This window comes from Onychomys torridus, chromosome 16, assembly GCF_903995425.1.
Source record: "Onychomys torridus chromosome 16, mOncTor1.1, whole genome shotgun sequence".
Lineage (NCBI taxonomy): Eukaryota > Metazoa > Chordata > Mammalia > Rodentia > Cricetidae > Onychomys > Onychomys torridus.
The window spans coordinates 55,908,034-55,922,868 of NC_050458.1; the positions used below are offsets into that span (position 1 = coordinate 55,908,034).

At 39.5% G+C, this 14,835-nt stretch overlaps 1 protein-coding gene across 1 annotated transcript in view; it reads right to left on the reverse strand.

Moving 5' to 3' along the window:
- The window catches only part of Abcd2 (ATP binding cassette subfamily D member 2), a 39,986-nt gene extending 27,703 nt beyond the window's left edge, over positions 1-12,283 (reverse strand). Inside the window, exons 1-3 of the mRNA XM_036209015.1 lie at positions 10,922-12,283; positions 8,975-9,155; positions 3,865-3,986 (exon numbers count right to left, since the gene is read on the reverse strand). Coding sequence (XP_036064908.1) covers positions 3,865-3,986; positions 8,975-9,155; positions 10,922-11,863 — 1,245 coding nt within the window. The 5' untranslated portion in view covers positions 11,864-12,283. The remainder of the gene's footprint in view (positions 1-3,864; positions 3,987-8,974; positions 9,156-10,921) is intronic.
- Between the last annotated feature and the right edge of the window lie 2,552 nt (positions 12,284-14,835).

Consider the following 14,835-nt stretch of genomic DNA (forward strand, 5'->3'; position numbering starts at 1 on the left):
GGTGTAGAGCTCATGGGAGTTGTAAAACAAAAATATTGATTGACCTCAGTGCTCAAAATGAAGTGGTACACTTTCATAATATGAATGAGTTGTAAGGGTCTTTTAGCCACATTTCTGATTTGGCCTGCTTAAATAAAATGATGGTCCTTTATATTTGTTTTGTTTTGTTTGTTTGTGTTTTGTTAGTCTGTTTGGGTTTTTGTTGTTTGGGGTTTTTGTTTGTTTGTTTGTTTATTTGTTTTTGAGTCAGTGTCTCACTGTGCAGCAGCTCTGGCTGGCCACAGACTCACAGAGATCCACCTGCCCTGCCTTCTAAGCACTGGGATTAAAAGTATGTATTACAATTACCACCACGCTTTTTCTATTTAAAATAGATCATTCATCTGGATATGTGGCTTAGTGATGGAACACTTGTGTAGCATACAAGAAGCCCCGGGTTCACACCCCCAAACACACATAGATACTCAAAAATTCAAAACAGAACAATGGGAAACAATATGACATTGACTCTAATTCTGTTTATTAGTTACATATTAAAAAGCAAGCAACTCATTCAGCCATATTTCCTGTCTCCAAATATAATTCGAAGCAGTTTTCCTAAATACAAGCAGCGTCCATAAGCAGGTGTGTTTATGTGCATGTGGATATGAATATCCTAAATAGGAGAAAAGTACTTTTTGGTCTTATTTATAAATGAGTGTTTATAAGTCAAATGTTCTCAAAGTTCCTGTTTGAGCAGAGGAATATCTGTGCTAGAGGGCATACATTGTGAAAGTGAGCCCAGTGAGAAGGCTTCACAGTACAAATCCCACAATCCAGCTTCTTGTCAAGCTAAATATGGTTTCAATGCTCAGGGAAAACTATAAGTACATGACTTTTTTTCTGGATTAAGATTATGAGAGAAGGTGAAATAAATTTCTGCTTTAGCCCACAAAGCTCCGTAGAAAGATCCTTTATTCCGGTTCTACCAGCTGTCCATCTAGGTGAAAGTCCTGCTGCTTTTCTATTATGCCAGAGCAGCTTGCTACCAGGGGCCTGTGAAAGGTGACTAGTCTTAGCCGTATCATTTGTCTCAGCAAAAGACCTGGGAAACGGACACCAATAAGCATGCCTGTCACAAAAGATCTCTCGTAACTGTCATATGTAGATTAGCACATGGATGCTGGCAGATGCCTGAGACCTCTGTGTATAAAACTTGAGCTATAATGAATAGGTGTTCGTGCCACAGGCCTTGTCCTGAAGAGAAGGCTTGTAATTTGACCATTTATTGATGAATGTTAATGTTATAGATATCTAAAGGATGACTTTGAAAATGGTATCTGGAAGGGAGTCTTGAGCTGTTAATTAGAGGCAAAGAGAGAAACAGCAAAATATGGATTTAAAAGAAACTTGTGTGTCCTCTTTAGGATTTCTAAGGCTGTGACAAAACACCACAACCAAAAGCAACCTGAAGAGGATAGGGTTCATTGTATCTTACAACTCATAGGTCACACTCTGTTACTGAAGGAAGTCAGGGCAGGGACTCAAGGCAGGAAGCTGGAGGCAGGAACTGAAGCAGAGCCCATGGGGAGTGCTGCTTACAGGCTTGCCTGCTTTCTTATGCAGCTCAGGACCACCTGCTCAGAAGTGTCAGGTGGCACCATTCACCCACAGTGACCTAGGTCTTCCCACAACCCATACAATACCCCCACAGACTTGCCTACAGGCTAGTCTTATTGGAGCCATTGTTTCAATGAAGTTTCCTTCTTACCAGATATGCCCAACTTTGTGTCAGGTTGACAGAGACCAAGCAACCAACTGGGCAAGTACAAATATCAGCATAGAAAAGAAAACCCTAAAATTAGAGAGATACTAAAAAAAGAGCAGAAAGCAATGGTTAAGTAGACTAGGATGTGTTATATGATATTTTGATTGTTTTCTGATCAAAAGAGGCTTGCTTGGAGTCAGGGGGTGGAGTTAGCCACTAGCTAACCACAATAACCATAGAGGTTTGGAGGACTGTATCTAGATAGGAGACAGGAAGTAGTAAGGCAGGGTTGAGGGAGGATCTTGGCTCTTTTGGAGGAAGGAATGGAAGAGGTAGGAGGTAACTAGTGGCTGCTCCCCTGCTTCTCTGGTCTTTCAGGTTCTTATCCTGATATCTGACTCCCAATTTTTCATTGATAAAGAATACTTAGTTAAGACTCCAGGGATGGACACGGAATGGGAAAGGGAATGTCTATAAAAACTAAGAGTATATATACCAGAAGATAAGTAAGTGCTTTGGGGCACCAGGGAGTCTATTGTGGAATGTAGAATCCCAAATAAGAAGGAGCCTCTGCTCCCCTGCAGCTGGTGGAAAAGGCATGATGAGTTCTTGTTCACTCACAGTAGCACAATGTGCTTTTAAGAACTGAATATTCTTAGATTCAATACATACAAAGTCAAGATAATGACAAATGAAGTCATTTTTATTATTGGTGATAATCTAGAATGGTTAAATGATGGTCCTTCTGTGACTTAGCATGTTTTAATGTGAGATGGACAATTTTTTGTCATATTTATTTATTGTTTTTTTTTCCCAACTCAAGACAGAGTTTTGTTGTGTAGCCCTGGGTGTCTAGGAACTCATTCTGCAAACCAGACTGGCTCTGAACTTCCAAGAGATCTGTCTGCCTCTACCTACCAACTACTGGAATAAAGGGCATGCACTACTACTGCCTGCCATCATTTAATTTTAATAGTAAATATCTTGTTGCTTAATATTAAAGTGAACTATTTAAAAAAACTATCCCCAAGACTATGTCCCCAGGTTATTAAAATTACTTTTTAAATTTTTAAAAATTGAGTAGTTACGATAAGTGGTACTGACTGAACTATTTATTGGTTTTAAGATGGAAAAACTCAATTCAATGAATCAGTTCTGCAATAAACTTAGAAACTTTGAAGTTGTATCATGCACTGTACTTTAATTAAATTAGAAGATAAATTTGCAATAATTCTTGAGCAATTCATATTGCTTTATGCAAGACTAATTAATAGAATGCTAGAAATACCTGAAATGAATAGTCTTTTTAATCTTAACCCAATGTTAGCTACAGGTCTTTTTTTTTTTTTTTTTTTTTTTTTTTGGTTATTGTTGTTTTTACCATTCTTTAAAAAATACTTATTTGCTACATACCTAAGTATTAGAATGAATTCTAGAATGAAAAGATGAGCATGACATTCCCTGTGATCACAGAGCTCAGGGTCAGGTACAGGGGAGAGAACCACATGTGGTAAAGTGACAGAGACAGAGAAGCCCCCCCACCCCACCCCAGGTGCTTCAAAGACTGCTTGAAGAAGTGGAATCATGAGGTTTTATGTATTATTGGTGAGACTTCACCAATGAAGGGTGAGCAAAGTTTGTAAATGTAAAATGGTATTATTAACTAAGGCCTATTGAGCACTGAAATGCACTGATGTAAGTATCCCACATCATGAACTTGTAACACCCTGTAAAATCCTTGCTGTCATCCCCCAATTTACAATGAAGGAAACAGGGATCCAGACAGACAAGAAGCTTGAGGAGATTGTGTGATTCGTAAATGATGAAGCCTGAATGTAAATTAGGCATGGGCTCTAGAGGCCACACAAGAGTGATTATTTATTTTTTTTGTTCTCTTCATTTAAAATCAAGTAAAATCATGCTTGTAAACAGAAATAACTGAACGCCTGACTTCAGAGTTGCTGCCCTTGACCTCAATAATACTCTTGGTAGTTTTGAATGAAAAGAGAGGGAAAAAAAGCCTGTTTCTAAAATGTTATGCATATTTCATAATTTACGCTTTGCTTTATTTTCAGATGCTTTCATATTTTAAGCACATTTGCAAGAAAATCAAATACCTCTTTGTATGAAGACATAATTCTTTCAATGGCATCAGCACCAGAGGCCAATAAATTTCGGGCAGTGGTAAAGGCTTCTGTCCGATCGCTAACCATTGCCTGCTTTGGGCCATCTTCCAGATCTAAGAGGAAAAAAAGCACAGAAATATTGAGGGTTTTTTCTTTCCAACTAATTGTCTTATTTTATATTAATTAAATTAAGGCTAAAATAGCAATATTTCACTACTACCAGCAACTTCCTAGAAATATATTTAATTATTATACATTATTAAATATAATGAATACCATGTATTAGGTTTTATTAGAAGTTCTGGCTGAGTGGTGGCGGCACACGCCTCTGATCCCAGCACTCTGGAGGCAGAGCCAAGTGGCTCTCTGTGAGTTCGAGGCCAGCCTGGTCTACAGATGCAGGACAGGCACCAAAACTACACAGAGAAACCCTGTCTTGAAAAACAAAACAAAACAAAAGTTCTGTTTTACATTATTTATTTAGAACATGGGTTAGCACGACTCAATCTCTAGGCATTAGGCTATTCTCTTTTAGCTTCCTTTAGACTATTCCTGTACCCAACTTTCTGCTACTATTACAAGTGTGTAACAGACTCTCCTGACAGTCTCAATGGAAGTGCTAGATTGAGGGACTTGGGACAATGGCTCAGTCAAGCACCTTCTGTGCAAGCATAAGGACCTGAGTTTGGATTCCCTGTACACACACTTTAAAAAGAAACCTGGGCATGGCAGTAATGTTGGCACTGGAGGAACAGGAAGGTCTCTGGAGCTCACTGGCCGGCCAGCATAAATCAATGAGCTCTAGGTTAAAAAAAAGAAGAAGAAGAGGAGGAGGAATGGGAGGGAGGGGATGCTGTTGAGATGGTTCAGTGGGTAAAGTCACCTGCTGCCAAGCCTAGTACCCGAGTTTGATCCCCAGAACCTACAAGGTAGGAGAACCATCTCCCAAAAGTTGTCTCCTCACCTCCACATACATGATGTGGTACATATGTGCCTGCATTCATACATAAACACAGGTATACACAGAGTAATATATGTATACATGTATGCTAATTTTAAATAATAAAAAGTTTTATTTAAAAAATTGAAAGTTAATCAACATTAAAAAATAAAGGTGAAGAGTTATTTCAAGAGATGCCTGACATTGACTTCTGAACGGTTCTGAGAGAACTTCAGGTGGCCTCAGCCACCCGAGTTCTAGGGTTATAGTTGTGCAGCACCTGCTCGGCTCTGGAAATTTTGATAATCTGTTTAAATGCATAATGACATGTAGATAACAAATAGAAAAATCCTATAGGATTCTCAACCAGCTACTGACATAGTGAATTTGTCTGTGAGCTAAAACTAAGAAAAGGTTTGGATTTTGACCATCTGGCTAACCATCTCAACTAATCACTGGATTTTTATGAATGTGGGTTAAAAGGGGGTTGACCTTTCACTGATCTCTGTTAAGAACAACAAAAACAACAAAAAACCATTTGCACAGATGGACTAGAGGTTGATAAGGAATCAGAGCTCCTGTGTTGCTTTGGTGGATGAAGGCCTTCTGGGTTTTCTTTATGCTTTTAGCAACAAAGTAAATATTTTCTCACAGTGTGTAACTTTTAAACTACCTTGTTCTTTGGCAGGTACCATGGAAGCAGAGCCAGTAATGATAACCTTGCATGAACCGTTAGGGGCCCGGCCTCTCTCACAAGGCCAGATTCCTTAATGTCAGAGATATAAATCCATGACCTAAAATGCTCACTTATCTTATTTCTCAGGTCAGCACATTTAATTCTTATGTGAAGAACAAAATTGCCACTACCATGTTTTCCTGTGTAATTTATCTTTCTCTTAAAACAAAGAAAGGGGTGCATAGCCTTAAAATAATAAACAGAATAATAATTGAAGACTCCAATGTTTCCATTTCAGTGATTGGCCCATCATGGCTGTCAGCTTACAGAGTGCATCTCAGTGCGGTGGCTGCGGTGCAAGGGAAAAGGCAGGGTACCAGGAGTTACATAGTGTCTCCCATCCCCAGAGCTCCACCTAACTACACATCCAAATATAGACAAGCCAGGATCTCTAGACTAGAGGCTTTGAGGCCCTCTTCTGAAGAGAAAAACAGTATGTTCTAGAAGTAATTTTGTTTTCAGTGTAACTATCCTGTCCTTACTATGGATGCTCACTGGACAGTGTAAAGGCTGGCCAAGTAGATCTACAACAGATGCTGCCTACCTTTTCCTAACTCCAACAAAAGGTATACAGATTCTTTCTCCTAAATGGTCGTACTTCTGACTTCCTAGTCACTTTCATATCCTCGCCTCTTTAAACAAGTGATGATATCAGCACACACCATACTAAGTTTTGCATTAATCTTTCCGGCAATCCTGCTAACTTTCCCTATTTTGGTTATGAGGAATTTGAACCACAAAAAAAGTAGAATCACTTTCCCAGAGTCACTTGTAGGCAGAAGAGCTTGCCTTTAAGCTCAGCACTCCAACTCCAGATCCCACAGGCTGGGACTGTAATAAATGCTGACAAGAACTGGTACCTGTCTTTTTACTACTTAACAAGGACCTCTTCAAAGCACACCGGCACATTATAATTTCACAGCAACTCTGAAAGATATGTGTTATTTTCCACATGGTTAAGAAAACTGGGGCCTCTAAATGTAGGTAGTCTTCCCAAGGCTTTGTTAACTGTTACATCAGGCCAAGGATTTCCCTTCTTCTCTTTTTCTATCCCCACCACATATACCCATTTCCCCTATAGATTACTCATTCTCTTTTCTATTCTGTTTCATACTTTAAAATTTTTTAATTATGCATATGTGTGGGGGCAGGTGGGTATGTTCAAGTGAGAACAGATGAGGCCCACACAGGCCAGAAAAGGATGCCGAACTGGAACTAGGGTTACAGGCACCTATGGTACTCAACAAGGATGTTGCCATGTCTCAAGCCACCGTTTCACTCATTTTTCATCTTCTTATGCCTTAAAACATATAGTACCGTGCAATTATTTTATCTGCAACATAGAGACAACTAAGTGATTAGACTCAATATATATAGACATATATATGTATCTCTCTCTATATATATACATGGATAGGTCTTTAGGTCTTTCTACATAGCCCTAATTGTCCTGGAACTTGACTTATATACCCTGGATGTCCTGGAACTCATAGAAATACACTTGCTTCTGACTCCAGAGTGCTGGGATTAAAGGCTTGCACCACCACACCCAGCCTTAAATTAAGATTTAAGCCTATATTAGAGAATATGACATGTAATTTCTATACCTGAAACCTGAAGGTGATATCAGTATCTGAAAAGAAAATATTTCACTGAGTGAAATGGTATTTTTCACTTGTTTAGTCACCAGAGATCAAATATAGTTAGTGGAGTGGGCACACCATACACATACAGCAACCTTAAGTTCTACTGACTTGGAAATATTCATTTCTCTCCTGTGAAGATTTTATGTTGCCCACCTCTGCAAGATTGTCTTTGGAATGAGCTTTACATGACCCTTTATTTCACTTACGATTCCAACATAAAATGTCCTTTCAGCTGGTATTGTCTGATTTGTAGGAGTTATTTTTAGACATCCCATTACCTCTTGGCAGGTAAGCTAGTTAGTTTCATAGCGTACATGTTTACTTCTTGCTAGCCTCAGTGGGGTTAATTTGTCACCATTAATAACTGCATTTTTTTTTTCTATTCTGTTTGGATTACACTAGGGTTTTCTAATAAGACCAAACACTGCTAACAGCATTGTATTATAATCTTATTGGGACTATCTCTAACGTACATTAAACATGAAACTTTCTGATGAATGTTATTAGTTTAATAGATAACTTTTTAATTTATATTTTGCCAAATTTCTTAGCAAAGCCAATCTTAAGAGCATATGTTTTTCAGTGTCTTCCTTATCATTTTAAACACTCCTTTGGAAAGGTAGTTATGTCTTAAACACTATTACTAAGAATACCTTTTACAATACAAATCTAAAATTATTTCTTGGTAAATTTGAATACATCCAAGCAATAAAAATTAATGCTCAGAGCTCCAATTTAACGATTTACTTGTGGAGTATATTCATTCTGTGTTTATTACTGATCACAAAGAAGGACTGATGGGTCGCAGTTCACTGAAATAAATATATTTAGCTTAATAATGAGTCAAATTTGGCAACTTTTAAATAAAAATTTGCAATACTTTGTAAATAATTTACACTACTTCATGTGATGCAAATGCTATGGAAACGGTTGTTACCCTAGATTCTTTAGGGAATAAAAAGTACGTGTTGATTATGGACATATTTCTCTCTGTTTTGGCCTTGCTCTGTGCTTGGCTGAATCCTTGAATGTGGATCTATGGAAGCTGAACTCTAACTGTAATCCCATCATTCCTAACAGTAAAGATGCAAGCCTTCATACAGGAAGAGCACTGTAACATTGTCCTTCTTGCCCTTCTCTTCCTTAGTTATACCAAAAGAAGAAAAGTTAGTTTAAAGAAAAAAAGAACTCTTGAGAGAAAGAGGACAGAATTAGATAGCTGTGGCTTTGATATGCACTGCCTTGGCACCCACAAACATCATCAAATCATGTCATGGGAACGTCTCTATATAAACAGAGAACCCATTCCATGACACTTCCATGCACCCTAAAACAACATTCCTGCCTATCTAATGTAAGCCAACCAACTTCCAAATCACAAATCAGGGCAAATTCAGTTACAGAAAATTTATATGTTCGATCCATAAGATGTTAAGAACAAAACATGAGGTGAGCTTATGTCATACTCTTTTTGAAGTAATATGTTCACTTTGCGGTTAACTATAAGCTGAAAAGTCATTGGACGATGTAATTAAAATTATTCCAGATAGGCTTCCAGAGACATTATGTCAGAGACCTCCTTGGCAAGGTCCTTTGAGCCGCCTGTTGCTCCTTTCATACTGATGGTCTCATTATTGAACACTGAATACTGCCTCTGTTTCTTAGTACTAATAACTTCAGCTAGTGGCTGTCTACACAACAACACATGGGACATTAAGTGGCATCTTAAAGAGAAGCAATGTTAAGCATATAGTCAAGAGTAAGTATGGATGTTATTACCACCATCTGCAAAGCCTGTTGCGGTGATAATGGGTATGGCCACCATAATCAGGCCACAGCTGCTCCACACATACTTCATCAAGAACTGTTCTATCATGATGTACCACAAACGCTTAGATAAAATAAGGTTCATCTGGGAAGCTAAAGCCTTGTAACTTTTCTGCAGTTGCTTCATTTCTACCTAAAAGGAGAAAAATATAAGAATTAATCCAGCACGAACTATGGGAATGAATTCTGTAATCACTCAAAGATTCTCTTCAATGCTGTGAGTATATTATTTTGCTTTATTTAGCATAGCCATTGTTGCTACATTTCTATACCCAATCAATGTAACTAGATATTAGAATTAGTCATGATATAGTTTAGCCTACACTTGTATTATTTTTAAAAACGTGGTATTCAGTAAATATTGTTTGAAGTACACATGAGTGGATGGGGTAAAGTTCAGTGTTAGAACATTTGCCTGTTGCTGACATACATGAGGATTTGGGTACAATTCTCAACAGTAAACTCTTTGTGTGTGTGTGTGTGTGTGTGTGTGTGAGAGAGAGAGAGAGAGAGAGAGAGAGAGAGAGAGAGAGAGAGAGAATGGGGGAGACAGACAGAAAGACACAGAGAGGCACACACACATACAGAAAGAGATAGGGAGAGAGGCAGACAGACACAGAGAGGCACACACACACAGCGAGAAAGAGAGGGGTATGTGGGGGAAGGCAGGCCGACAGATATAAAGTGAACAGAGACAGAGAGATTCATAATTTGATTTTAAATTTTAAGATTTTAAAATTAAATGATATTCCATAAAGATATGGGTAAGCAATGTTAAACTCATATCATTGTTGAGGATACTAAAATGATCTAAAAACAAACAGAATATGTATAATTGGACTACTTTTGAATTGACTCAATTTCTCAGATTTTGTCTTTTAAGCAAGGAATCCACTAATTTCTATTGAGTCTAATGATTAAAAAATAACAAATCAACACAATTCACACAACACACAAGGTCAATTCCAAGTGAGAATAGAGGTCCTAAGTTAGCTTTAAACTTTTCTTTGGGTTGGTTCTGCTATTGAAAAGAAACAATGATAATTTTTGATGCTTTGAAAAGTACATCACTCTGCTTGGGAATTAAAATATATCTTTAAGTACTTCATTATACATTGCCAAACCACCTGCAAATTTATATCATATTCTACACACTGAAGCAACTATAACATGCCACAATTTTATGCACCTAGGCTAATTATTTTCCTGTTGAAGATTCATAACATTTAAAAATACCACCCTAATCCTTCTACCTACTTCTGTCCTATTAATTTTCATTTTTACTTCTCTACTATGCAAAGTGTATTTATCTCTGTCAAAAGTACATGCTCACCATGAACTAAAAGTAAAGGAAATGCCATTTCATTAGACACCCTCTGCATTTCTTACGTTTTAGGACACTTGCTCATTGATAGTCTTGAAAAATGGCCCAAACTGTTTTCTCTTTGAAAGCAGTTTCCCTCTCTTGGACAGAAAAGAACAAAGAATACCACCCTAACACCTCCATCTCAATCCAAGGAGGTTTACTCTTAGTTCCCAAATACGCATTTCCTTCACATTTACTGAGCCACTCACCAAGCTAGTATTTAAGTTATCCGGAAATGCCTTTGAGGGCATTTCACTTATATTTGAGTAACAGGCTCTGTAGACTGTTTTAAAGAGTCTGAACTTTCATTCTCATGAAACTTCATAAAGTTTGGGCTCTTTAATCCTCTAACAGTTGGTGATTTAAAGGGCTCATGCAATATATATATATTAGAACCAGTTTAGCTACCAGAGGACTCTGAAATGCTCAGAAAGTGGGCCTGTCAATACGACAACAGATGGTATCTAGCAGGGCAGCGGCTGCTTGGACGGGCTCACGTTTCACCCGTTGCTTTAATTCGCCCGTTGTCTTACCTTATGTCCTCTGTAGAAGGCAATTTCTTCCACGTTGGCTATAATTCTGGAGTGAACATACCGCAGATAGCCTTTCCTATGAGCTTCTTCAGCCACCAAGGTGCCAAACTTGGGAGAGCAAGCTTTCAGTACTTTCGCAGTGGCATACACCACAAGTCCTGCTAACAGGGTCGGCCCTATTGGGCTTGCTCCTCTGGATGTAGCAGTCCGGATGAGGGTATAGGAAGTTAGGATTACATCTAAAATAGGTTTGGTAAGGTTGGAATACAAGTGAGCCACAGATTGTGAGAACATCATAATGTCTTCAGTAAGGGACTGGTCAGGGTTTGCCAGCCTCCCATCCATATTTATCACCTTATAATAAGTCTGATTCGCAAAATAGGTTTCATAGGCATGGTCTACTAAGCGAGTTCTGAAAGCCAAAGCCAGTTTGCACTCCAGGTACCTGATAGCACTGTTGACAAAGGTGGCGGGGATGGCAATCATAAGCCACTTGATTAATTTGATGATGAAACTGCGAGGCTTCTTTTCCACTATGCTTTTCACGATTTTTCCATCCAGACCAGCCACATAGATAGAAAGAAATGTTCTTGAGATTAGAGCCACCGAATGGAGGCAGAGCCACCCTGTTTCAGTGGTCACAAGTTTTGGAAAGAGGATTTTCCGAAGTTCTAGTAGCTGTTTGAAAAAATCTGCATTCATTCCCGGCGCAGGCTTTTTACAGACGATCTCTGTGCAATGCAGTATTTCTCTGTTCTCTGCAGGCGGGTAAGCGGCTGCTGCTGCTTCCTTCCTGTGGCCAGGCTGCTTTAAACGCTTGCCAATGATGGGGTAGAGGGTTTTCAGAGCATATGCCGCAGCCACCAGGCAAGCAGCCCTCTTAGCAGCACCGGATCTGGTCCATTTCACCCGATAGGCTGCTGCATTTAGCATATGTATCATTTTCCCAGCTACGCAAATGAGTTTCTTTAAAAGAAAAAAAAAAAAAAAAGAATTCGTTTTAAAAGCTCATGCTCCGCGGAAAGCCCAGCAAACGTTTCAGAAAGCCCCACTGCTTCCCATGCTCTGCAGCCTGTCTCCTCTACTCTTTATTTTGTTCCTCAGTGACGGATGCGGCAAAGCTCAAACTCCACTGCATCTGCTGGGGGCGAGTCTCTCCCTCAGCAGCCAGAGCGGCCAGGCTCCTCCCCCGAGCTCCCTCATTGGCTGCGAGGGCGGTGAGACCCTGGACTCCTCGCCTCTTCCCTTTGAACCTTAAAAATGAAGAGAGCGCCCAAACGAATTCTATACTTAAACAGGGGTTCAGAGAGTTAAATATCTATTTCTGGAGAGGTCGAATCAGGTCAGCGGCTGGAGAACAAACCTTGCCTTTGAGCTACTGAGCATGCTCAGCGTCACTTAGAAACACTCAGAAGTTTCAGAATATACATCCCGTCTCTAAGATTTCCAGGCGGACGGGAAGACTGGAAGGAGCTTTCATGAGCCCAGAGAGAAAGAACCAGAGAGAGGAAGGTGGAGTCACAAGAGGTTTAACGGAACCGGCCGAGTGAAGGGAATCAGACAGGGGAGTGATAAACTTTAGAGGCACAAAACAAAGTAGCAAAGGCAGATCCCTGAGAATGTTTTGTTCTGAAGATGTGTCTCCACCCCTCCTACCTCACCCCCGCGTGCCCTTGTTTCCGTTTACTCAGATCTTCCCAGAACCTATTAGATTCATCGTGACCGACGGTATCCCTTGTAAATAAACTGGAGGCAAGCTGTGTATTGCAGAAAAGGGTTACCCGTAACCCGCTACACTCAGAGCCCTTCTCCCCCACTCTCCCCCGCATTAACTTGTCTTGATAATAAAAAATCTTCTCGATCCACAATTATCTCGTCTAGCAATGTTCACCTGACACAGTCATATTTGTTTACAAAGTGGCTTTAAAAATTCCCTTGCGTTTTTATTTGGAGGTAATGTAACCCTATAATAAGAATTTAATCAGCTGGGAATTGAGCTGGAATTGGATGACGGAAAATACTTTTTAAGGGACGCATGGCTTCAAAACACTTTTTTCCCCCAAGTTTTTCTTTAGGCTTAGAGGTAATCTACTGGCTTCTTCCTATGGACATTGTTGCTATTTGATAAAAATCAAGTGTGTTTAAAAAATTATTCACAACCCTAGTGAAATAGTCAATAGTCAAGCAAAACTTTTCATGTTTAAAAATGTGAAGGTCTTTTTTAAAGGCAAAGCAAATGTGGTTTTGCATGATAGACCCTTTCTTCTACTCCTTTCTTCTGTCTTCCCAGCAACTAACTTGCACATCTACTTACCCTAAAGATGTGTGCATTTAAGCTAGAACACAGCCTGGTAAGTTGGAATAGCCGATTTTAACCTGCCATATGTTATACGACCCTTAAGCTAAGAATCCTTTTCTATGGAGGTCTGCAAACCTCAGTGCTGGAATATGTGCCCCAGTGTTGAGCGATCCTCACTGTTCAGTCAGGCATGAACCAAAGGACTACAATGATGTTTTTAAAGTAGCATTCTTTTAAGCTTCTTGCTATACATATATGAATTTTAAGAACCATTATACAAAGGTTATTTGTTTACATTCAACACAACAGATTTACCAATATATGAGTGAGAAATGCATGCACTCATCTTTGGTATTTGGTCATATTCGCAGCACACTCAATCATGCTATTAAGACTTTCTGGCCTGCCAATGAATGTAGCTACAGCATATCTCCTGCACCGAAGACCCAGGGAACATCAGGGTAGAGGAGCCAGAAGAATGGAAAAGCCAGGGGACCAGAAAATCTGCGGTGAGAGTATGTTTCCTAGAAATAATAGGGAAGCTTTATTCAAGATCCCTAAACAGTGTATCTGCTTAAACAGGATCTGAACGACACCAATAGACATGCTAATGTGGAAGTGGTACTCTCAAGGGGACCCTGCCCCTAGACAAAGAACTACAGGCAACTAAGGAGACAGACAGAGAGAGAGAGAGAGAGAGAGAGAGAGAGAGAGAGAGAGAGAGAGAGAGAGCACGTGTTCCCCAGGGATGAACTCCTTAACTAGTAATCCAATACCAAGTGCTCAGTCCTGAAATCATATATATTCAAGCAACACTAAATGGACACAGCAGGCGTTATTTATATATTTATGCAGGTTTTTTTGTGTGTAACAAGAACAATTAAAGAAAAAGAAGCTATGAATTTGAGAGGCAGTTGGGGACATAGGAGGGAGATAAACTTTGATGGGAATGTAATTATATTTTAACTTACAAAATTAAAAAAAAGACTTTCTGGGCTGTTGTGTGGCTTTATAACAAAGTGCTTGCCTAGCATGCCTGAGGCTTTGAGATTGTTGAGTCACATCACTGGGGAAGGGGTTGATTTTCTAAGCCCAAATGTGAAGATCACTGAGTCATAATGGCTATTGAAAAAGATATTTTATTTCTTGAATTATGCTATTGTTGTGTGGAAAATGGGACTGTTTTACATGCATAAAACTGAATCATTTATGTCACATCTCCTGGTAGCTAAACATAGATGGGTTCACTGTGACTGGACAGGACAGGGGCCAGTATATGTTCATTCAAGCTGGATGCCTAGGTTATATGGCAGCTGGCCGTGGAAGAAGTAGCTTATGTCACTGGCAAACAAGAAGCAGCCATAACAAAGAAGAGACAGTGAGCAGGAAATCTAGGTGGAAAGAACACTAAAACTATAGATACTATAGGTAGGTAGGTGTGTGGTCTGAATAGGAATGGCCCCCATAGACTCATGTATTTGAATGCTTGTTCACCAGGGAGTGGTACTGTTAGGAGGTGTGGCCATGTTGGGGGAAAAGTGTCACTGGGGGGTGAGCTTTGAGGATTCAAACGTTCAAGCCAGGCCCAGCTTCTCTCTCTCTCTCTCTCTCTCTC